General features: G+C 50.3%; 3 protein-coding genes across 3 annotated transcripts in view; 2 read left to right on the top strand and 1 right to left on the bottom strand.

The window, feature by feature from the left end:
* Nucleotides 1-265: 265 nt before the first annotated feature.
* On the bottom strand, nucleotides 266-9,269 carry LOC310711856 (uncharacterized protein KIAA2013 homolog). The gene is made up of 2 exons (XM_083514256.1): nucleotides 7,284-9,269; nucleotides 266-3,791 (listed from the first exon to the last, which is right to left on the bottom strand). The coding sequence occupies exons 1-2, from the start codon at nucleotides 8,284-8,286 to the stop codon at nucleotides 2,932-2,934; spliced, it is 1,863 nt and encodes a 620-aa protein (XP_083370382.1). The 5' UTR covers nucleotides 8,287-9,269; the 3' UTR covers nucleotides 266-2,931.
* A 150-nt stretch (nucleotides 9,270-9,419) lies between these two features.
* Nucleotides 9,420-24,821, top strand: part of LOC310711927 (procollagen-lysine,2-oxoglutarate 5-dioxygenase 1-like) — a 174,431-nt gene continuing 159,029 nt past the window's right edge. Inside the window, exons 1-2 of the mRNA XM_083514427.1 lie at nucleotides 9,420-9,505; nucleotides 14,987-15,078. The gene's annotated coding sequence lies outside the window, so the exon portion shown is untranslated. The remainder of the gene's footprint in view (nucleotides 9,506-14,986; nucleotides 15,079-24,821) is intronic.
* LOC310711976 (basement membrane-specific heparan sulfate proteoglycan core protein-like) lies at nucleotides 17,728-23,466 on the top strand. Its single transcript, XM_083514516.1, has 4 exons — nucleotides 17,728-17,904; nucleotides 18,243-18,326; nucleotides 19,292-19,395; nucleotides 21,310-23,466. The coding sequence occupies exons 3-4, from the start codon at nucleotides 19,332-19,334 to the stop codon at nucleotides 21,480-21,482; spliced, it is 237 nt and encodes a 78-aa protein (XP_083370642.1). The 5' UTR covers nucleotides 17,728-17,904; nucleotides 18,243-18,326; nucleotides 19,292-19,331; the 3' UTR covers nucleotides 21,483-23,466.

The raw sequence follows: 24,821 nt of genomic DNA, 5'->3' as shown, positions 1-24,821 counted from the left end.
AGTGGACTAGGACCTCAGAGATCAGGGTTCAATCCCCACTCGGCCATGAAGCTCACTGGGTGTGACCCTGGGGGCCAGTCACTGCCTCTCAGCCTAACCCACCTCACAAGGTTGTTGGGGGGACTAAATGAGAAAGGGGAGAACCATGTATGCCACCTTGAGCCATATGGAGAAAAAAGTGATATATAAATGCAAAAAATAAGCAAAAAACAAAACAACAACCCACCCCCTAAAATATAAAAAATGTTGATGGAGTCAGTAGGTATAGATTTGGAAAGTTTTTATTTCCTAGAAAAAAACAACAACCCACCCAACCTCAAAACCTTTGGTGTTTTAAATAAAACAAATCACATTCAGATCATCAGAAAGTCTATGTCTCCCCACAATCCAGAAGCTTAGAAAAGAGAACACTGCAACAGGTTTGGAGCAATAACTATTTCTCCCCCCCTTCCTCCAAATGCTAATTAAAGTAGACTATTTTGTACATTATGCTTATGGAGAAGGCAGAGAAATTCATTACCAGCACAAGCGTTAACCTGTGAGAGATGACCACATATACCTTCTTAATTGTTGTTAACTCACTCTGCAGAGTAGCACTGCGAGTGCAAAGAATCAACATCACATTTTTAACAACAATAAATTAAAGTACATGAAAAGAATGAGCCAACATTCAATTATGGGGTGGGGGAAATCTTGAATTAGATTGGGAACCAGCCAAAAAACACAAACAAAAAAAGAGAGGGGAGGGGAGGGGAGAAGATGGGATTTTATTCATTTCCTATAAACGCTAAACATAACAAGCCAACATGTAATTTTCAAGTATTCTCCACTAAAGAGAGTAGATGTTAATGGAGGCCGACGGCCCTGTAAGAGTGTGATGCGGAAGAGAGAGACAGAGATGGGAAAGAAACACAAGTGCTAGTATAATTTCTTACCAGAGACATTTTCATTTCCCCCACCCACCCATGAACCCTCCCACCAAGGCACAAAAGAGCATATGTTGCTTTCAAAAAGTTCCTGGTTCTTCAGCTGAAGTCTTGTCCAGTGCTGGGTCGCTGAGAGATCGGAGTCATTCACACACTCAAGACGCAGAGATCTTTTGGTTCAGTTAATAGCGCAGGGTGTCAGTCCACATTGTTTAGCTCACAGTCAGAAAAGACACTCAGTTGCACCCCCCCCCCTTGAATGATGGGTGGGAGTCCACGCACACACAGAGAGCAGGAGCTCTCAAAAACTTTTAATGTTAGCAAACTGATTCTATCTCTAAAGCTGAACATTTTGCAGTGCAAAAACTCCAGGTTTTGTTTTAAGCAAGAAAACTGCTGATGGCACAACTACAGGGAAAGGCAAACTCTTACCCCCTCCCACCTTCTCTCTCGGTAAGGTCTTTTGCCAGCCTTGTGCCTTCCAGGTGTTTTGGAATACAACTCCCATCAGCCCCATCCAGCACGCAGGGAGATGTAGTTCAAAACATCTGGAGGGCACCAAGAAAGACTAGCAAAGTCTCAAAAGTGTCTCTCTCTTCCCCACTCCCCAATCTTGCCTCCACCTCCTGGCCTCCGACCTGAAAGATGTTGAACGCTCACTGTGATGTTGTCTTTCAGGTGTTGAGAATCTGCAAGCGGGCCCCAGGGGGGCTAGTGCTATGAGTGGCACCCAGGCAAACCCCCACCCTGAATAGAGTCTTCTTCATCAGCAACTTTTTCCGTGTGACGACAATGCTGGTTGCACCAACTGCTTGATGGGTAACAGGTTTGCATTGCAGGGAGGGACCCCAAAAGAGGCAACAGGGGCCTCAGATCTTCCAGGAGTAAAAAGGACACACACCCTGAACAGTGGATGAAGAGAGCACACTGCGGGTTTCCGGGATTCCAGTAGTGCACACACTATATGCAAAAAACTTCCAGCCACTTCTCTCCCTTGGTTGCATGCTTTCTTTGGGTGGGGCGGGGAATGTAATTTTTGTTTTTTGAATGGAAAGAGCTGCTCACCTGCCACTTTTCTCCCCTATGTTTTAACACCAAAATCTGGCCTTTGGTGCTGTTAATGATGACATCTCCCTTTCAAGTGTCATCCAGAGCACCAAAGCAAAGTGCCTCATCAGGTCTTGTGGGATGCGGCAAAGTTCAAACCCCACATGCCATTTCAGCTCCAGAGGGAGGAAAAAGCAGGCTGGCTACCTGAAATCTCCCCACCACCACCTCTGGCAAACGCTGAACATTTAACCTGTCAAGGAAAGCCTTCTTTCCCCATAGGAGTTAGAATCAAAGGAGTTTTACTCCACTGGTTCCTCTGTACCTCCACTGCACCGTGAGCATGGCACTTCTCATCTAATAAGCCGCCACACACTTTCCTACCTCTAGGACTAGCAGCAGGGCCACCTGCAACACAGAGATGATCAATTTACAGGGAGCAGTTAACACCACCTGCTCTCCTTCAAGGGAAATTGTGTGCATGTCTATACAGCAAACACACTTAATACTAGCTTAGCAGTTGGTCAAATCCCCTTTGTATTGAGGGTCCTGGGGCAGCAACACAGCAAGACCAGAGCATTATAGCTGGTGAGCTACCTTCGGGGCAGCCACTGGGAGATCGTTTTAATGTGAAGGCTGTCCGCAAGGGACCCCAATGAAGCAGAAACTGCTGCCGTGCACCCACCCCAGATACTTTCTTGTAAAGGAGCCAACACTGCAATTTGGACAACAGAAAATAAAAGTGTTCGGACTCCTCTTTATAGGCTCCCAGGCAAGGTCTGGTTGCCTTCCACGCAGGGATGCTGCACACCTGCAGGTCGTTCTAAACTCCTGGCTCCGTGGCTCCGGGAGGGGTGTGTGTGTGTGTGTTGGATTACACACACACAAAAGGCAACCCAAGAGGCTGAGTCGGTCTGCTGAACATCAGGCACCTGAAGCAGGCCTGGCTGGCGAGGGTTTATACCTTGCTCCGAAAGAGCGGCTTGGCTCCTGGCCCGCAGTACTCGTTGTAGATGAGTTTGAAGAGGAACAAGTGGAACAGGGTGATGAGGGAAGCCACGCTGAACCAGAAGAGGAAGGGCAGGCCAGGGTACTGCTTGGCCATGTGCTCCTCATGGTCCAGGATGGCTTTCAGGTGCAGCGTGTGCCTCAGGTCCTGCAGGTGGACCAGGTCGGTGGAGATGTAGAGCAGCAGGGTGATGGGCTGCGTCACCATGACAGGGAAGGTGTGTCCTCGTGGCTCCGATGTGAGCTCGATGGGGTCGTTGGCACAGCCTCCCTCGCAGGCGTACAGCTTGACTGGCTTGTCCTGGAACTTGACCGAGACATGTAGGAAGGGCTTCCTGTCCGAGTCCAGCAGGATGGCCAAGTTGATCAGGTCCTTGTTGTAGTAGATGCCACGCAGGGAGTAGCTGTTGTGGAGCACGTCGGGGTCGGCCTGGAACTGGAGGTGGTTCTTCGGGAACTGGAGCCCACCAAAGCTGAGCACCATCCCTTGCATGAGGCCATGGGCCCCTGTTGCGACCAGGCCTCTGCAGCCGCGCTTCTGGAGAGTCAGCTTCCACAAGTTCGAGAGCTGGAGGATCTGGGGGACAGTTGAGAGCCGGCCCGGCCAGAGGTTCTCAGCATGCATTGTGGCGTGGCCGCTGAAGCAGTGGTCAGCGTAGTTCAGGGTGGCCTCCATCTTCTCTCTCTCCTCGCTGCCAATGAGAGGGTCAAGGAGGGGAGAGGGCGTGGTGGAGAGGACATAATACAGGGTCATGTTGACGGTGTCACTCGAGGGGGTGTGAGCATCGGTGATCTTCCTCATCTCGACCCCTGAAACGGACAGAGGAATTATTATGGAAATCTTTCCTCCATAACTCAGAGCTTATATATAAGAACGTAAGAGCCTGCAGGATCAGGCCAGTGAGCCACCTAGTCCAGCATCCTGTTCTTTCACGGGCTGTCCACCATTTGATCCTTACAACCACCGTGTGAGGCAGGCTTGGCTGTGGACGAGCCACTTGGAATGGCCCACACATCAAACCTCAGAGAGGGACATGAATTATAGCTTGGGCTTCCCTCCCCGCTTTTGAAATCCTGTTTCTCTACTTCTCTAGCTCAGGCAGCTGCAAATTTAGAAGTGTGAAGGAACTGGAAGGCTGCGCTTGCACACAAATGAAAGGATCCTAGTCACAAGGCTGGCGGTAGGGAGTGAAATGTAACGGAAGAGTTAAGAGGAGAATCTCCTCCAAGAAACTGCACCTCTATATAGTCACATGCCTCCTATTTTAATCCACTTTGCAACACTCCCAGGAAAACGATGCGGCTGAGTGTGTGACTAGTTTTTATAAGGCTGCAGTGTTTTGGTAATCAGACCTGAGGATCAACAAAGGAACATGAGAACCCAAGAAGAGCTCTGCAGCTGGATCTGGCCAAAGGTCCATCTAGTCCTCATCCTGTTGTCACCGTGGCCAACCAGATACCTCTGGGAAGTCTGTAAGCAGGACCTGAGTGCAACAACACCGCTCACTTGTGATTCCCAGACACTGGCATTCAGAGGCACACTGCCTCCGACAGTGGAGGAAGAGCCTAACCATGGTGGTTAGCAGCCTCCAAGCGTTTGTCTGCCCCCCTTTCCAAATTGGCATCCATCTCTGCAACTTGTGGGAGAAGCCAAGTCCAGAGTTTATATGTCACGTTTATTTCTCGTTATTTATTTGCTTCCTTGGTCGCCAGATATGAAGTACAGTGGTGCCCCACAAGACGAATGCCTCGCAAGACGGAAAACTCGCTAGACGAAAGAGTTTTCCGTTTTGGAGGTGCGTCGCAAAACGAATCTCCTATGGGCTTGCTTCGCAAGACGACAATGTCTTGCGAGTTCCTGCTGGTTTTTTTTCCTCCCCCCTTTTTTTCTAAGCCGCTAAGCCGCTTATCAGCTGATCCAATCAGCAGATAAGCCCCTAAAAGCCGCTAATAGCGCTAATCCGCTAATCCTTCAATGGGCTTGCTTCGCAAGACGAAAAAACCGCTAGACGAAGAGAATTACAGAACAGATTCTTTTCTTTTTTTATTTTTATATTAAATTTTTATTGAAGTTTTAACAAATCACCACAATACAATAACAACACCATAACAATGACATACTAACAAACACACACACACACAAAACACGTATAACTTCAATTTTTACTTTCTTTTAGCTTACTTTCACGACTTCCTCATACCTTCCCTTTCTGTATTCCAATTTCGACACAGAACAGATTCTTTTCGTCTTGCGAGGCACCACTGTATCTCAAGGCAACTAAACGTACACCTTAGAAGCAGATATAAAGTATGGAAGCATTAATCTTGTGTTAAGTGTTGAACCAGAGGGTGAGATGATGGTTTGATTGACATACTGTTTAACCCACTGGAATGCTTCATGAAGCATGTGAGGAAAAGGTCGTATCAAAATTAGTCACTCTCATTAGTCAGGGAGGGAAAGGGAAGAGGAATTCTCAGGGAAGGGAAGCAGCCCAGTGGTAGAGCATCTGTTCTGCATACAGAAGGCCTCACCATGCGCTCTGAGCCAGGCTTCAGCTGGGTAGGGTGGGATATAAATAAATAATTATCATCATCATCATCATCATCACCAGGTAGGGCTCCCTCCCTGAAATCCTGGAGAGCCACTGCCAGCTGGAGTAGGCAGCTAGATGGACCAATAGCTTGACTCAGCAGAAGACAGCTTCCTATGTTCCTTTGAACACAGTAAGTTGCCTTATACCAAGTTAGCCCATCTAGTGCAATACTGTTGACACTGACTGGCAATCGCTTGCTGGAGTTTAGGACAGGAATCAAAGGTGCAGCATTCTGCAAACAAAGTGTGTGTTCTGCCGCTAAGTGACAGCCCCTCCCACTTCTCTGAAAGGGCGTTTTATCAGGCCCATCCACATAAAATTCTGGATTATACAGCAGGGCAAAATGCAAGGTCACAGGGTTCTAACAACCAAACCAGTATGTTACATCACATGCCCCAGAAGCTCTGTTCCTTATTTCCCAGAGCGTGGAAGTGGGCCACAGTTAATCAGTAAGGAAGGAGATGAACTCTGCATATGCTCAAGAAGCACCCTTGAAGAAGCCAGCACACATGCAGGAAACAAGATAGCCTAGTTGATGAGCAATATGGGATATAAACAGCCCCAACATCAATATCACGAGTTGCTTGCTTCTGCTTAACAAGCCCTTAACCTTGTTTATTTATACTTCTTACCTCTCTCAAAACAGCCTACTGTTAAAGACTACGAAAAGGACAATATATTATCACTAGCAAAGAAGTTACAGTGAAGCGTGAGCAGTTGGATGCAAGCACATGCTCTTCTTTAAACGGGAAAATTGTGTGCCCCTTCTCAAATCTTTTGTTTGCAGGATCATAACTGAAGAATAGCTAACTGCAACCTGCCCTAGAATGCCTCTGCCCACCAGAAAGAGAACTACTTCCTTCTGGAAAGGAAGTGGTAGAGCATCCAATTTGCACACAGACAGTCCTAGGTTTGACCCCTGGCATCTCCACATAGGGCTGGGAAAAGACCCCTGGAGAGCCACTACCAGCCAGTGTGGACAATACTGAGGTAAATGGTCCAATATGTTAACTTCTATCTAAGACCACTTCTTATATTACTGGACATAATCCCCCTTGATTTCTGTGCACCAGGAATGCTGAACCTACGGGTGTTGCTGGGTGACAACTCCCATCAGTCCCGTCCCCCGGCCATGCTGAGTGGGGCTGAGTACGAGTCCAACCACATGTGAAGGCCTGCTTCTTCTTGTGCCCTGCTGTACATCAAGAAAGAGGCACCCCTCTGATGTAATGCCTACCAGGAGTAACTCCTGTTGCTTTCACAGACCCAGGCCAATTGCTCATGGTTTATGCACATCTCCCAAATCTCACCCTCCCTACAATACCCTCAAAGAGACAGTGGAAGGTGCAAGTGACAAACAGCATCGATCCAATCTCAATTATGCACCGGTGCCGGCAGGTGGGCTCCAGCGTGCTGGTGGGGACTCAGTCCAAATATGTTTCCATCAGCTCTTATTAGCACCAGGTGGGCACCAGCCTTTAAATGCCCCACAATGCCTCTGATGTAGCATTGTTCTTTGGTGGGTGCAATTAAAATAGTGGAAATTCAGAGCGCAGCCGCTACGGCCATCTCCCACTGCTGCCAGGACAGACCGAGACAGGAAGAGGGGGCACTTTGCAAAAAGCCCCCGCCCTGGCCCGAGGGGAAATCATAGAGCTTGACGTTGCCGTTTTGTTCCAGGCCGGGGCCGTGCCGGCCCAGCTCTCACCTGAAATAAACAGGTCGGCCCACGCCTGCCTGTGTTCCTGCACCAAGTCCTCTGTCCTCATCCTCATGACTTCCAGCATCTCCTTCTTGGCTGCCTCCCGAAGCCTGCCAAAGGCTTCGTCCACACGGGCAGCCTCGACGGGCTCCGAGGTGTGGACCACGGACAGCAGGGTCTTGTCAAACTGGGACTTGGGCGCCACCTGCACCCGGTTGACCAGCTTCTTGGCCACCACCAGGACCACCTTGTCGCCCACGGGCTGCAGCACCCGCCCAGAGGAGAGGAAGAACTGCCGGTCTCCCGACTTCTCCATGCTGGTGATGAACTTCCCACCGCCGTTTCCCCCGGAGGCGGCTGAGGCTGGGCCAGACACCTCGAAGGCCACCAAGCGGTCAGTGGGGTTGGCGATGGCTACTCGCTGCAGGTAGAGGTGGGGACGCCCGCAGTGGGCTAGCAGCTCCTCCCGGACGGTGACGCAACCCCCGCCGGTCGCCTCGGAGGCTGCCGGCCTGGTCTGGACACACCGGGCCCAACGGACAGCGCCTTCCTTTGGCATGGCCACGGCAGCCCCCACTTTGGCAACTGCATTAGCCGGTGGCCGGAGCTGCGCCAAGGTGGCGTGGGCCAAGGTGGGTGCCGGGCCTTTCCCCACCGAGGCTGCCACCCAGAGCCTGTTGGCTGTGGCGTCCAGCAGCAGGTAGCCGTTGCCCACCAGGGCGGGTGGGGAGCTGGCATCGTCGCTGCCCGCCGGGTGCCCGGGGGCCTGGGGCAGCAGCCTGGCTTTCCCTTGTTGCGCCCAGGCCTGCCAGTCCCGCGTCTCGGCCTGCAGGCAGAGCCCCGCCGCGCCCCCGGGCGGCTGCTGGGAACTCCAGGGCAGGAGTCGAGGCCAGGCCCCTCCGAGGTACCAGTAGGCCACCAGCAGGAAGCCCAGCAGGGCCAGCAGGCGCCTCGCCCAGCTGCTCGACAGCAGGCCCGGCAGCCCCTTCAGCCGCTGCTGCATCCACATGGAGGACGGCGAAGGGCAGAGCAGTCAGGTGCAAGGAGACAGCGGGACGCCGCTCGCCGCCAGCCCGGCCGCTACCTCATGGCCCCCGGGCGGCGCGGCTACGCGAGGCCCCGGCTCCGAGGCCTAGTCGCGCTCGCCCCACCAGCAGCGCGCGGCCTCGGCTCGCCCGTCTGCCCGGGCGGCGGCTCTCTCGGAACGAAGGACGCAAGGGCGGAGCGGGGGTTGGGCGGCTTCTTCCCGGCCGCGGAGCGAGGCGCTGGCATCGCCTCAGCCGGACGGGCTCTCTCGTGAACGGCGAGGGTGGGCGGTGGCGGCTGAGTGACGGCCCAGCGGGAAGGGCAAGCCCCGGCCGTCAGGCGGATCCCGCGGCTGGCGCTGCTCCTCCTGCTGCTGCCGCCGCCCGCAGAATTTTTTAATGTTTATTTTAAAGGGAGACTATGGTTAAAGTGCCTCTGGGCATCTGCAGAGTGCCCGTTTCCGCAGCAGGAGCATTTTTCAGACAGGGAGTCTTTCCCAGCCTTTCCTCGAGATGCTGCCGGGGATTGAACCTGGGACCTTCTGCGTGCAAAGCACCGAGTCATGGAATTGTAGAGCTGGACGGGATCCCACCCCCAGGGTCATCTAGTCCGACCCCGTGCAATGCAGGAATCTTTTGCCCGACGTGGGATGCCTTGAGATGAAGAATCTCATGCAACACACAAAGCTGCCTTATACAGAGTCAGACCCTAGCTCTGCATTGTCGGCAATGGCAGACAGCTGCTCTCTTGGCTTTCAGCCAGGGGACAGTCCCAGTCCTGCCTGGAAGATGCTGAGGACTGAATCTGGGGCTTTCCTACATGCGGGTCAGGAGCTCCACCGAGCTCAGTATTGTCGACACTGACTGGCAGCGGCGGCGGCTGCTTTCCGCAGCTCTTCCTGGAGATGCTGCCGGAGTGGGATCTTCTGCTCTGCCCCTGAGCTGCATCCCTGCCCAGGATCTCGGTGTTCCAGGGGGGCAGAAACGAAAGTGGGGTGGGCGGGATACGGTGGGGCTGCGCTGAAGAAAGAGAGGAGGAGCTCCCCTCCGGAGGGGCGGCTGGGAGGGACTTGTGCAGTTGCACCCCCCAGGTGCCTTTCCTTCTCCCCCGAAGCAGCACCGTTCCCACGATGCCCCTCCGGCCCCAGATGCTGCTGATCCTGCTCTTCTTCGCCGCCCACGGAGGAGCCAAGCGACAGGACGGTAAGTCTCAGGCAGCGCCCCACATCATGGGGGAGCTTGCTTGGCACCCCTTTTCTCCCCTCAGCATGGAGACAAGCCTCGATTTAGCTGGCTGTGCCTGTCATTGGATCTACCGGTTGGACTCCCTGCCTTGTGCCTCGCCCTCACCAGGCCTGAGGGGCACTGGATTGCCCACCAATATTTGGCCCCTGAGAGTGCAGGATGCTGAATTTACGATTATGCACAAAAGTTCAGGCCTTTTTACTCCATGCTGGTTAATGTGGAATAGAGAACCGCTGGATTTTTTTGAGGGGAGGTGTAAATTCTGGCTGCAATCTGTGGTGATCCTCCTACTTCCAAGAGAACTTGTTTAGGGTCAGGTCGGGCAAGCATTGGGTGAAGATCCTAGAAAGCGCTTTCCACATTAAGACCTTGGGTTTTTGCAGTCCAATTTGGGCTACGCCTCTGAATACAAGTTGCTAGGAATTACAAGTGTGGGGAGTGCTTTGTGCTTAGTAGGTCCTGCTTGGAAGTTTCCTTCTGGGGTGTCAGGAAGCCAGACTAAATGCTCCTTTGGCCTGATCCAGCTTCAAGGCTCTGATTATGTTTAACCAAGGGGATCATACAAGGGAGTGAGAAAGATGCCTCTCTCTCTCACACACAGAAACCCTTGCAAGATACATCCCTGCACTGATTTTTAATGTGTTTTGCTGGTCCCTGAAAGTACAACCTGGACTTGGGCGTGAGTGTGGGGGACAGGACAAAGTACTTGGGGTATGAGTTTGAGATTTATTTTGCCCTAGTAGAAAACACTGCATGAGGACTTGCTCAATGTTCCATGTTAGCGAACACAGCTTATGAAGCTGTCATCTGAAGAATGGGACCAAAAAAAATTAAAAATCTACCATTCTGATTCTTAAATGCAAAGGGGAGGGAACCCCACCAGCCAACCCTTCGTGGACACCGCTTCAGGAGTAATGAGGAGCTGCCAGGAATTACGGTTGTAAAAATATTTTAGATTTTCAGCTGGCGAAATGTTTCCAGCTCTGTCGCGGCCACGCAGCAGAAAGCAAAAAGGTGGTTAAATTGCAATTCATTCATGCTGCAGGGAAGATTTTCTTCCTGGCTGGTAATGATCTGTTCATACATGTCTGATTCGGGGAGGCAGGAGAGGAGAAGCACTCAGCCAGAGGGCAGGGCAAAGCCCAGGAAATGCCTCTGCTCCCCTGTTGTGTTGCATCGTACCCAAAGCCAAATTATTTTGACACCTAAGGCTGAGAGTTAGATAATGGTGAATAACTGGACAAAATTTTCTGCCTAACGGTAAGGCTGGGACACTCATCCCTGCCCCATCTGAAATCCGCACGTATGCCTTGGAAAGGTTTCGTGGGAGGGACAGTTGGGGGAGAGCAGCGTGGCAAAGCCCAACTTTGGCAAATGGTAGGGCTTTCCCCCCCTTTTCTTTCAAACTGACCTCACTCCAGAGAGTGCAAATGCCAGGCAGGCATCAGGTGTCAGTCTCCTACAGTGCAGAAGAAAGAGGAATTCAGGAATGTGCTTTTCCTAATTCCATGGTAGTCTGCACAGTGAGACCTTTTTTCTCCGAAATATGATAGCTGCTCCTGTCAGGGAGGTCGTCTGATTATTGCGGGCTGCCTTTTGCCCTGAGGCTCAGAGTTGCGTTGAACGAGGAGTAAAATGGATTGGCCTGGAAATGCATTTTGGCTCGACTTTTTCGAGCAAAGTCGCTATAACACAGGAAACTGCCTTATATCGAGTGAGACTGCGGGGCCCATCTAGCTCAGTATGTTTCCCAAATTTGGGTCTCTAGCTGTTTTTGGACTACAGTTTCCAAGATTCCTGACCACTGGTCCTGCTAGCTAGGGGTGATGGGAGTTGTAGTCCAACAACAGCTGGAGACCCAAGTTTGGGAAACACTGGCCTGAACTAACTGGCAGCGGCGCTCAAGTGTTTCAGGCAAGGGATATTCTCATCATCACCTGGAGATGCTGACGACTGAACGTTTTGCAGGCAAGGCAGGGGCTCCACCACTGAGCTGCGGTTGGCACTCTTTAAGCTTCCTCATACTGAGTCAGGCTATTGGTATGTCTAGCTCAGTATTCTCCACACAAGCGTTTCTCAAAGCTGGAGCTCCAGCTGTTGCTAGACTACAGCTCCCAATATACTTGGCTAGCAGGACCAGTAGTCAAGGATGATGGGAGTCGTAGTCCCAGAACACCTGACCCAAGCTGACTCTACACTGATTGGTTGCAGCCTTCCGGGGGGTTTTATTTAAGAGATTCTGAATACCAGTTGCTGGAAACCGCAGGTGGGGAGGGGGCTCTTGTGCTCAGATCCGGATTGCAGGTTTCCAACAGGCATACGATCGGCCACTGTGATAACAAGATGCTGGAATAATAATAATAATAATAATAATAATAATAATAATAATAATAATAATAATAATAATTTATATCCTGCCTTCCCCAGCCAAAGCCAGGCTCAGAGCAGCCAACAACAATAAAAGTAACACAGTTTACATAAAATCACAATCAATTACCATATTTTTCACTCTATAAGATGCACTAGACCACAAGACGCACCTAGTTTTTGTAGGAGGGAAACAAGAAAAAAAATATTCTGAATCTCAGAAGCCAGAACAGCAAGAGGGATCGCTGTGCAGTGAAAGCAGCAATCCCTCTTGCTGTTCTGGCTTCTGGGATAGCTGCGCAGCCTGGATTCGCTCCATAAGACGCACACACATTTCCCCTTACTTTTTAGGAGGGGAAAAGTGAGTCTTATAGAGCAAAAAATATGGTAATTGAAATACATTCTAAAATCAATTAATTCTAAAATCAATTCAAAATCAAATTAATGGCAACCATTGGGCTGGAGTTCTGTGAGGATTACCAAAGGAGGGGGTCAGACTGTGCCTTGGCCAAAGGCCTGGTGGAACAGCTCTGTCTTGCAGGCCCTGCGGAAAGATGTCAAGTCCTGCAGGGCCCTGGTCTCTTGTGACAGAGCGTTCCACCAGATCAGGGCCACGGCTGAAAAAACTCTGGCTCTGGTTGAGTCCAGCCTAACCTCCCTGTGGCCCGGGACCTCCAAGATGTTTTTATTTGAAGACCGTAAGGTTCTCCGTGGGACATACCAGGAATAGATGGGTCATTGGCCTGATCCAGCAGGCTGTTCTTAGGGTTGTTGCAGACAGGAGTCCTTCTCAGCCCTGCCTGGAGATGCTGGGGATTGAACCCAGGACCTTCTGCATGCAAAGCAGGTGCTCTGCCACTGAGCTACCGCCCTTTCCAATAAAAAAATAATCATAATATAGTTACTGCCTTCTCTCTCTTCCCCAGGAGATCAAATTCTGCATGGCCAGTGTGTTGGAGAAAGCATTCAGGCAACGTCAGCAGATTTTAGAATGTTAGATATGCATGCACATCTCCCAAAGCACAATGCAGGAACCCGTTCCTTACATTCCTGGTTGGCATGTCCGGTGTCACTGATCCTCCTGATTGACACACCAGATGTTGTTTGCTGCTACATCTGGATGCATTTCCTGGACCTGCAGGAAGCATTCACTGGGCACTTGGGAGCAATAGCGTTCCTGACGGGAGCATGTTTCTGCATGGAGTGCTGGAAAGGCCTAGTAAGCGGATCATCAGGGCATTTGGGAACGTGGAAGAACTCCGACAGCGGGGCTTAAAAAACTTTCTAGGGTCTTTACAGCTGTAGAGTTTCCTGGATCCTTTCCCCACAGCTGCCTCTCAGCTTTACCTTTGCAGCGTTTTTTGGGGGAAAGTGATTTTGTGCAAGACGCTCATTTCAGAGGGTCTCTTTTTGTACCCACCCACACTGGTGGTTGGCGCCCATTGAAACTGATGGGGCAGGAGGTGGGGAGCCCAACAGCCAGAGCAACACTGAGACAAAGGAGAAAGACGCGGGCAGGCAGGGCCACCTCCTGGGCTGGCAGGTGGGTGGAGTAAGATTGAAGGTGGTGTGGCAGTGCCCCATTTGCCCTCATGGGCAAATGCCCTCCAGTGTCCACCTACCACCTGCAAGTATTTGCTTCTGTAAGAACATAAGAAGAGCTGCAGTGGCCCATCTAGTCCAGCATGCTGTTCTCACAGTGGCCAGCCAGGTGTCTGTTGGAAACCCCCAAGCAGAATTTGACCACAAGAGCATTCGGCCCTCCTGAAGTTTCCAGCAACTGGGGAGGCAGAGCTATAGGTGTCTTGGTCAGCAGCCACTGATCGTCCTCTCCATCAATAGCTGTCTTCTCTGCTTAATAACCCATGGAACCAAATGGAGATTGCAGAATGTTTGATACTTTCCCCTCCTCCCCCCTTGCCTTCTAAGTAGGCATGTAAGGGGATATGGGGAGAGGAGAGTTGCATTATATTTAGTCTGGATGACATCTGGAAGGCAGAACGTGACTGCCAGGGGCTGTAAGAGCAGGCCGCAGGAGTCAAAACACAACAGTAGCCTGCTCAGATGCAGGGCCAAAGGCACTGGTCTGTTACGCTTGCATAATGGTCAGAAAAGGAGCCCTTGAACGGGAGATTTGCCCATGTGAAATCAAAGGTAAACTTTCGTTCCCCTCCCCTTTAATCCAAGTTGACAAGCAGGCCGTCTCAGATGTGCAGATAAGCTTTCCGCTCCTTGATGCTTTGAGCGCTTCCTGATTATTTTGGTTCCTCTTCTCTAGCCTTCTTTGAAAGGCTTTGGTACAGAAGGCTTTGTTTCTGAAAGGTCCCCCCCCCCCACCCGAAAAAAATATCCACAACCAACTCTTCTGTTCAACTGCCCAAACAGTAGTAGGGGAGCTTTTCAGTGGAAGGGAGCCAAGAATTGCACTGGCTCTCAGTTTCAGAGGGTACCTGAACCCTTATATCCTGGCATGATCACTGAGATCATCTGAAGGAGCATCACTGGTCATTCCCTGACTTGGTGAGGCTCATTTGAAATCAACAAGGAACCAAGCCTTTAGTGTCATTGACTGCCACTAGAGATTCTGTCTCAGCTCTTAATAGCCTACTGAATTCTTTACTTTTCTGGTAAGGTAAAAAGTAAAGGGACCCCTGACCATTAGGTCCAGTCGTGGCCGACTCTGAGGTTGCAGCGCTCATCTCGCTTTATTGGCCGAGGGAGCTGGCGTACAGCTTCCGGGTCATGTGGCCAGCATGACTAAGCCGCTTCTGGTGAACCAGAGCAGCACACGGAAACACAGTTTACCTTCCCACCGGAGCGGTACCTATTATTATATTATTATCTACTTGCACTTTTGATGTGCTTTTGAACTGCTAGGTTGGCAGGAGCAGGGACCAAGCAACGGGAGCTCACCCAGTTGCGGGTATTCGAACCACCGACCTTCTGATTGGCAAGTCCTAGGCTCCGTGGTTTAGGGCTTTTCTTAATATTCTTACCTCTGATTGAGTAAAAGTAGGACATTCTTGATTGGGAGACGACTACCTAAATTTTCCTTCTTCCTCCTCCATCCAGATAATTTATTGGTTCTTCCTGTGGCCACCAAGGAGACGGAAGGATTCAAATGGTTCAGAAGATCAGCCCAGTTCTTCAACTACAATGTCAAGGTGATGCCAGGAGATTCTGAGTTACGTGGAAATAAGGACACAAGAAGCGGGACAGGATGTCAGACCCGTTGGCCCATCTAGCTCCATGTTTTTGCGTTTTTTTTTTCAAAAAAAAATAATTATTGGTTTTCCAAATTTCTTACAAACATAAACAACAAAAAAGAAAAAAACATTACTATTAAAAAAAATACATACAAACATTTATCCTACCTGTTATAATCATATTTTTGTTACCAATGTTAGATGACTTCCTCAAATCCCTCTAGCTGTATTTCCATATATCTCATTGTAGCAGTTTTCCAATACTAATTTCCAATCAATTTACCTTAGTCATCTAGCTTCTTGTTGTCTACACGGACTGGCAGCAGCTCTCTGGGGTTTCAGGCAGGGGGCATTCCTAGCTAAGGTTACTAGATGTCCCCGTTTCCCGGAGACAGTCCCCAGATTTACAAATCAGTCCCCATACAAAATCCATTAAAGTTGAAAAGTGTCCCCAGATTCATTGAATAAAATCTGGTAACCTTATTCCTAGCCCTACCTAGAGATGCTGGGGATTCAGCCTGGAGCCGTCTGCTTGCAAAGCAGATGCTCTACCCCTAGGTTGTGACATTTCCCTTAAGACATAGGAAAGACCTTCTCCATGCAGCTTTCATCTCACATTCAAAGCCCAACTCATTTCACATTACACAATATGCCTTGTCAACATTCTGTGTTAATGTTCCGTACATGACCTGTGATTTAAAGGCACAGTTCCAAATGTTTTGGTTTAAGGATCCATAGAAAACTTGGCAGCTGTCTTCCTCCCCAGCAGTAAGGGAATGAAATTGCTACCTTTGGACTCCCAGTACGTTTCCGAGCACAATTCCAAGTGTTGGTGCTGACCTTTAAAGCCCTAAACGGCCTCGGTCCTGTATACCTGAAGGAGCGTCTCCACCCCCATCGTTCTGCCTGGACACTGAGGTCCAGTGCCGAGGGCCTTCTGGTGGTTCCCTCATTGCGAGGTTACAGGGAACCAGACAGAGGGCCTTCTCGGTAGTGGCACCCACCCTGTGGAACACCCTCCCTTCAGATGTGAAGGAAATAAGCAGCTATCCTATCTTTAAAAGACATCTGAAGGCAGCCCTGTTCAGGGAAGTTTTTAATATTTAACGCTGTACTGTTTTTTACACTTGATTGGGAGCTGCCCAGAGTGGCTGGGGAAACTCAGCCAGATGGGCGGGGTATAAAGAATAAATTATTATTATTATTATTATTATTATTATTATTATTATTATTATTATTATTATTTTATTATTTAAAATGCACAGGTGCTAACCCGTTGAAGCAGAGAACTTGGGCAAAGAAAGGCTTCATTGCAAATCTGCTTTCACCTTCTAGGTCCTAGGATAAGGAGAGGAGTGGCACGGAGGAGAGAATAAAAGGACGACAGGAGGTGGTCAGAAGATCCGTCTCTTAAAGTCAGCTTTGGAAGAATATGTGGAGAAGGAGGATTTGGTCATCCTCTTCACAGAGAGGTAAGGAGACCATAAGCAGTGTGTTCTGTGCAGATTGGTGGTAAGAAAGGCAGGCAGGTGGAGGCTGGCTGGGGGCAGACAGGTTTGTGGGGGCAGCATCCCATTCTCCTGAACGCAGGTGTAGGAGAACCTTTCACGTTTCTGAGCACAATTCAAAGTGTTGGTGCTGACCTTTAAAGCCCTAAATGGCCTCGGACCAGTATACCTGAAGGAGCGTCTCCACCTCCATTGTTCTGCCCGAACACTGAGGTCCAGCTCCGAGGGCCTTCTGGCGGCTCCCTCCCTGCAAAAAGTGAAGCTACAGGGAACCAGGCAGAGGGCCTTCTCGGTGGTGGCACCCTCCTTGTGGAACGCCCTCCCTCCAGATGTCAAAGAGAACAACAACTACCAGACTTTTAGAAGACATCTGAAGGCAGCCCTGTTTAGGGAAATTTTTTATGTTTTATGTTTTATTATGTTTTTAATATTTTGTTGGGAGCCGCCCAGAGTGGCTGGGGAAACCCAGCCAGATGGACAGGGTATAAATACATTATTATTATTATTATTATTATTATTATTATTATTATTATTATTATTATTGGGCAATAGACTGGTGCCCATGGGGGCAGGAGCTCTTGGGGTCCCTTCCTACTTCACAATTCTATGAATCTGTGATTATAAGACACCTCCCTCGCTATGCAGCGCAGGGACTTCTTATCATCATCATCATCATCATCATCGAATTGTAGAGTTGTAAAGGATCCCAAAAGGTCATCCAACCTGACCCCCTAATCACAGGAATCTCACAGGAATCACAGCTCAGGAATCCCCGAAAGATGGCCATCCAACATCAGTTTAAAAACCTCTGATGAAGGAGAGTCCACCACGTACCAAAGGACTGTTCCACTGTTGAATTGCTCTTATTTAAGCCTAACTAAAATCAATCATGAGCTAAAAACACCTGTCAGCATTTTTACATGTCTGGATAAGCAATTGCCTTTTTAAAAATGCTTTTAGCAGGCGCCAAATAGAGTACAGTGAAGGCACCCAACCGATGTCAGTAGGCAGGGGGTTGCAAAGTGTCGGTGCTGCCACACTCAAAGACGGGATTTCCTACAAAGTAAAATATGGCACCTGAGAAGCAGTACCAGTTCCTTCATGGGTTTCTCTCCCTCTATGGCATGACCCCCCACTGATGCCTAGGGGTGCCCTCTCCTAAGGAAAGGAGAAGGTGAGAAACAACGCTCTGGTTTCTGTCACAGGAGGAAGGAGCGAGCGCCAAAGCGAAGGACTTCATCAGCCTCGGGCTGAAGGACGGGCACCTGGTGTTCAGGTGAGGGAAGGCCGCATAAGAGCGCACGCTATTGGCCGCTCTGCATTGGGGCTCCGGCGTGGCCAGTGTGGTGTAGTGGTTAAGAGCGGTGGACTCGTAATCTGGTGAACCTGGTTCGCGTCTCCGCTCCTCCACATGCAGCTGCTGGGTGACCTTGGGCTGGTCACACTTCTCTGAGGTCTCTCAGCCCCACTCACCTCACAGAGTGTTTGTTGTGGGGGAGGAAGGGAAAGGAGAATGTTAGGTGCTTTGAGGCTCCTGAAGGGGAGTGATAACGCGGGATATCAAATCCAGACTCCTCTTCTTCTTCTTTGACACTGGCCATGTGTTTCCTTCAGTTACCAGCTAGGAAGCGGAGAAGTGAACATCCTGTCTGAAGACCCAGTTGATGATGGAGAATGGCATAGAGTGACAGCCACCCGGTGAGACACGTGTAGAGAGATGTGGCTTGGGACACCCCTTGTTTGACAAGCCCAAGTGTTAGGGGGTGGAGAAAGGCGTAGGCCCTGTTCCTGGAACAAGGCGGGTTGAGGAGCAATTTGTGTGCTTCTGGGGCTGGGGATGCTGCCCTTGAAGCTGACCCAGAAACTCCAGTGGGTGCAGAATGTCGTGGCGAGGCTCCTTACGGGGTCCTTGCCGCGGGATCACATTCATCCAGTGCTTTACCAACTGCACTGGCTCCCGGTGGAGTACTGGGTCAGGTTTAAGGTGCTGGTTTTAACCTTTAAAGCCCTACATGGCCTAGGACCCACATACCTACGGGACCGTCTCTCCTGGTATGCCCCGCAGAGGACCTTAAGGTCCACAAATGACCACACTTTGGAGGTCCCAAGTCGCAAGGTGGTTAGATTGGTCTCACCTAGGGCCAGGGCCTTTTCAGTACTGGCCCCGACTTGGTGGAACACTCAGTCACAAGAGACCAGGGCCCTGCGGGACTTGACATCTTTCTGCAGGGCCTGCAAGACAGAGCTGTTCTGCTTGGCCTTTGGTTTGGACTCAGTCTGACCCTTATGTTTTCCCTCCCCTTACGGTTTTGATCCATGGGCTACTTTTAAAATGAGGCTGCATTTTAAATTGCATTTTAACCTGTATTTTAAAGTGTTTCCCCCCATGTTTTTATTGTAATTTTACTGGTGTTAGCCGCCCTGAGCCCAGCTCTGGCTGGGGAGGGCAGGGTATAAATAAAAGTTGTTGTTGTTGTTGTTATCATCATCATCATCATCCACGTGAGGATTCCCCTGTGGAATATCCTTGGAGCACATTTCCAATTCTGTTCTCACGGGCAGATGACAAGCACTTCCTTATCCATGCTCATCCTCTCCAACCCAACCAACCTCACTCAAAAACACCTTCGTCCTTCTGACACACTTTCCTGTTCCTCCTCCAGGGAAGGGAAAAGAGGCTTCCTTCAAGTCGACGGCGAGGAGATGGTAGCTGGGGAATCTCCTGGCAAGAACGTCATGGTGAATACCAAGGGTCGAATCTATATAGGTAAGGGCCTTCATCTCAACAAAGCCGCACCACTTTCAGGGCACTTTGGGTGTATGGGCTCATGAGGGATTCACACCTCCCCTTTTCGTTTAGTTTTCGGCAGCCCTCATCAACGGAGTAGGTTTTCTTCTTCTTCTTCTTCTTCTGTTATGTTTCCCTCGGGGGTACAGCCATGAGGTGGGAACAGGCCAGAGAATCATAGAATTGTAGAGTTGGAAGGGACCACACGGAACATCTAGTCCAGCGGTTCTCAACCAGTGGGTCCCCACATGTTGTTGGACTACAACTCCCATCATCCCTGAGCTCTGGCCTTGCTAGCTAGGGGTGATGGGAGTTGCAGTTCAGCAGCATCTGGGGACCCACAGGTGGAGAAAGGCTGATCTAGTCCAACCCCATACAGTGCAGGACCCGTTTGCCTCAATGTAAGACTCGAACTCGTGACTCTCATGCTCTGCTGAGTGGTGATGGCCACGGTGGCAGCAGCTTCTGGCAAGATCTTGCCAAGATCTCAGAAGATCTTGCTAGAACCCACTGTCGGCACCACCACTTTGCAGGTGCTGCCGCAGAACCCAGGTCCGGGCGCCAGCAGTGCGGAAGCACCTTCCCACTTCGCCTAAGGCAACAGAACAGGATGTGCCATCCATGCAGGAGGGCATCGCTTTTCATGTTTCCTTTCAATGTTGATTGCCACACTGGTTGCTGCCTGACTTCTAGAGCCTTTCCATGCAAATGGTGTAAAATTCACAGGTGCCGCACGACAACTTTGTGGCATCAGCCCTCCTGAATTTGGGAAGGCTGTTCAAAGGACCCTCATCCTCAAAGCTTTACACTTCAGTCTGGACTGTGTCAATGTCTTGTCACTTTCAGAGCACTCTCAGGGCCACCCATGCCTACAGGATGTACCTGGGTGGGCATTATCGATTTGCTAAGCAATGCTTCTTCAGGAACGCCTCCTACAAATGATTTATTGAATATTTACAGATAAATCGTAAACAGATAAGAACATTGGCGGGATTATTGTAATAACCTGCAGTTTCATAAGAGTATATATTTAAAGAAGATAAATAAATGTGCAAATTAAGTTACCGTATTGGCCCAAATATAAGCCGCACCCAAATATAAACCACACCTTTAAAATTCAAGGAGGAGAAAGAAAAAAAGACAATACCCAAATATAGGCCACTCCCTTAAAATTCAGCAGGCACTCACGTCTGTTCCGTTTTACCATATGTCTGTTTCAGCAGCGTTATCGTAAAAGCCAATTTTTGTAAGGTCACGAATTTAAGCCGCACTTTAACTTTTTCATGGTCAGATTTGGGGGGGAAAGTGAGGCTTATATTCAGGCCAATATAGTAATTTGGATATGCAGAAGATATTAAAAAAAAATTAAGGAACTGCAGAAGTCAAGTTTTGAAATGTTAAAATGATTGCAAGATCAGTGAAATATATGGAAAGTATATTAAAAAAAACATTTAAAAAAAGAACACCTACAAAAAACCCCCAGGAGAAACACAACAAAAGGGTTTTAATGTATTTCCCTAATCGTGTTTCTACATTTTCCCTTAAGAAAACATAGAAAGCAGCTTGCATGAATTTCATTTTAAAAACGTGGTCCACATGGCAGCGACAGTAGCAAGTGACTTGTGGGCCCGAGTTGTGAACGAATGGATAGCAGCAGGAGAACCTTGAAAAGTCTACCCGCCTCTCTGAAGGATGCTGTGCAATTGAATCCCACGGCCCAAATGAGGGAGCATCGGTGATGATGCTGGAAATCAAAATGTTGGGATGGAGGCTGCGGTCCCTGCCAGCCTCCCGAATCCTCCCAGTGACTTGAGGAGGAGAAAGAGGACAACAGCCTCTCCCCTTCAGGGAACACACTTGCTGACGGACGGCTCTTCCTTTCCCTCTGCGCAGGCGGAGCACCTGACATCCAAACCCTGACCGTGGGAAAGTACATCTCGGGGATCACGGGCTGCATCAAGAACGTGGTGCTGATCAACAAGCGGCCCGGCCAGCAGCCTCAGCAGCCCATTGGCCTGCACCATCACTCGGAAGCCGGTCTCCACATCCAGGAGTGCTCCTCATAGGCCGGGCTTGCCTCTTAACCACACTCTTCGCTGTTTGATTTTTTTGTCATCAGGCCAATTGAGAGACATCTATTGTTATTATTATTATTATTATATTATTATTATTATTATTATTATTATTTTTTTAAAAAAAAGAGAAACACACACTCACAAATGGTGCTTTGCTGCTACCAAAAGAAAATGGGGGTGGGGTGGGGAGACGTGGGAGGGAGTTGGTTTAAGGGTGTTTTTGTGTGTGGAAGTGACAGACCGATGGGAGCCACGCAGGGCCTGTCGTCGTCCCACCACCTTCCCCAGCCCTCACGTGGAAGGACAGAGAGAGAGGGGGCACGGTAGACACTTAAAGGACTGGAGAGTGGCATTCGTGAGAGGCCCTTGGACAGAGCTGTGCCCGAGGTTTTCCAGGGAAGAGCATCTCAGACAGGGCCCAACATGCCGCCTTGCCCTGAAGAGGCTGCTCTGAGGCCGAGGGGTGGGCAACAAGGTGCCCACGTGACTTCTCTTGCTTCTGCTGCTGGGCTGGGCTGGGCCAGGCAGGTTGTGACCAAAGATACTGTTCTGTCTTGCCCTTCCCCTCCTGTCTTGCTTGTGGGTGGGGTGGGTGGCTCTCTGTATCGTGGTGCCCCACGCCCAACGCCGTAGCAGCATCCAGCACTCCAGCCAGGGCAGAGTTCGCAGGAGCACCGAGGAGGGAGGGAGGTCATTTGCCCTCGTCCTCCAGCATGAGCCAAGCTTTTCAACTTGGACAAGTTTGAGCTTCCTGCGTTTTGTTGCGGTGCCCCACGTGGCACTGCCCGCCTGGCACAATTGAGTTTGCTCCCGCCCCTCACTCATCCTGGCTAGGCTGTGGCCAGTGTTATTTTTCTAGAAAAAGAGGTGCTGGAACTCACCATGAATGCCTCGCTGGTTCTCTTTTAGTGGCAATGGCGCCTGCCCGAGAAGTGCTGGAACAAGTTCCAGCCAGGAACGGCTGCGGCGCCTCAGAGCATCCTCTCCACCTGGTCCTCAGTGACACATGCAAAGCCATACGGAGTTCCCCAGTGCTGGCTGGCTGGCGCGGAAAGCAGCCGAGAGGCCAACACCAAAAAGCGGGCAATGGTTCCCATGCCTTAAGCGCCACAGGGCAGAAATGGGATTTGCCCCTCCCAAGCCATCAGTGCCTTATTAGTCTGCGTGGGGTCTCCCATAGATCCACACCTTGTTTTGCAGTGTACAGTCCCCCAGAGCTGCAGACACCCCGGGGCCTGGCAGGGCCAGTTAAGGAGCTGTTGCAGCCTCATCTGCTGCCTGGGAAGCCGGCAGGCAGGTCTCTCATCAGCATTTCAGAGGACCCTTTCCGTGGGCAGGGGTGGGGACAAGAGTGTTGCAACGTGTGCAGGAGAGCTGCGAAGGGCACCCCACACAGCAGCTCCTGCCAGCCTCCCAGTGCCACAAGCACTGGAGGGCAGGAGTTTCCCGTCCAGCGTTCCCAGGAGGGCGGTAAGATGCTTTGCGGGGGGATGAGAGGCAGAAGGAGCCCATTGCAGCTGGGGAAAGGGGTTTTGACTGCTGCCTTCTCCTCTCAGCCCCGAGACACTGAAGAGGGCAGACTTTGGAGCTGATCTTCAGCTAACTATACTGCCTTTCCTTCCCTCTTCAAACAGCCCTGGGTGTTGCCCCTGCAGACAGTGCTGGTGCCAAGCAGGCACTAGGGGGCTTATCTTTTGAGCTTGGGCCTCACAGGATTGTGCTCCAGCCAGCCTCCCACATTCCCTTAATGGTGTGGCTGGCTCTGGCTTGCCCCTTGTGAGCCTTTGCCACCAGTGTTCACTCTGCCTTGCCCGCTTCCTTCCAGAACCAGAATTCTACTGCCTGGGAGGCACCATGATGCTTGTGTCGCTCCAGAACCTGTTCCTGCCTTTTGCTTACCCTGCCTGCCACCCCCATTTGTTCTTTTTCTTTCTTTCTTTCTTTCTTTCTTAAATAAATGGTGCTGAACCCCAAAGTCCGTGTGTCAAGTCTGTGGCTCCCTGTCTTACCTGAGGTTGTGTGCATGCCGCACATTTAAAGCACACATGCACACACAAATCTTGGGAACTAGCTTGTTAAGGGTGCTGGGGACTAGCTCTGGGAGAGGCAAACAACAGTTTTGGGGATTCTTTGTGGGACAGTTGTGTGCTTTAACGGGTGGCGCTGTGGGCAAAATCACTGAGCCTCTTGGGCTTGACAATCAGAAGGTCAGCGGTTCAAATCCCCGCAACAGGGTGAGCTCCCATTGCTCTGTCCCAGCTCCTCCCAACCTAGCAGTTCGAAAGCACGCCAGTGCAAGTAGATAAATAGGTACCGCTGTGGTGGGAAGATAAACGGCATTTCCGTGCACTCTGGTTTCTGTCACGCTATCCCATTGCACCAGAAGCGGTTTAGTCATGCTGCCCACATGACCTGTCTGTGGACAAACGCCGGCTTCCTTGCCGCAACCCCAAAGTTGCCTTTGACTGGACTTAATCATCCAGGGGTCTTTTACCTTTTGCCTTGGACAGCATTGCAACAGCTTGACCAATGGGAACTGAAAACAACACAGGAGGGCAGAGAAATTCCATACTGGTCTCTGGGTTGATTTTGTACATACCAAGTGTGGTAGATCAGCTGCACGTCCCAAAGTTATTTTAAACATCCTTTTCAATTCATTATACAGTCGTACCTTGGATCCCCGAACACCGATGGAGAACCTACAACAGACCCTATAAGGGCTCTTGTGTCCCCCATAAGGGCAGATTTTGTTTATTACACCTCAAAGCTGGTTAGTCCATCTCATTCAACATTTGGTTACTGGCAAGAGATGACTCAAGCTCATAATCAGGACATGAGGCTGCAGCCTCCCCACCTCTTCCTTTGTCCCCCCCCTCCCCATACATGATATTATGGGGTATACTGCCTCTGAAAGTGGAAGCTTAATTTAGTACCAATCTCCAGACAGAACTATCCTCCATGACAATTTGTGTACAACTGTGTGCAGTTTGAGGTCAACAAGGTGCAACGTTGGCTATTTCGTTTTGCTTCTAAGAATGAAATTACTAGAGATTTGGGGGGCGAGTGAGAGTTCAGCCTAATGTTCCTGTCACAGCTGTTTGAAAATGGATGACTTCACCAAGCATTTATCAGCGTGCTAAATGAGCACACTATCACACGTGCTTAAATTATTTGCTTTACTAATTGCAACACCCAGCATATTACCATGGGCTCATCGGTGGCCCAGAGATGGCCGAAGGAAGCCTGTTTAACCCGAATAACACCCAGAGGATGGTTGCCTTGCTACTGTCGAGTGCAACAGAGGACAGGGTTGTTTTGTGGCAATTTAGA

The sequence above is a fragment of the Podarcis liolepis genome (genome assembly GCF_965112155.1).
Source record: "Podarcis liolepis genome assembly, chromosome: 7".
NCBI classification, from domain to species: domain Eukaryota; kingdom Metazoa; phylum Chordata; class Lepidosauria; order Squamata; family Lacertidae; genus Podarcis; species Podarcis liolepis.
Note: the sequence above shows the minus strand (reverse complement) of the source record. Positions and strands in the feature narration are given on the sequence as shown.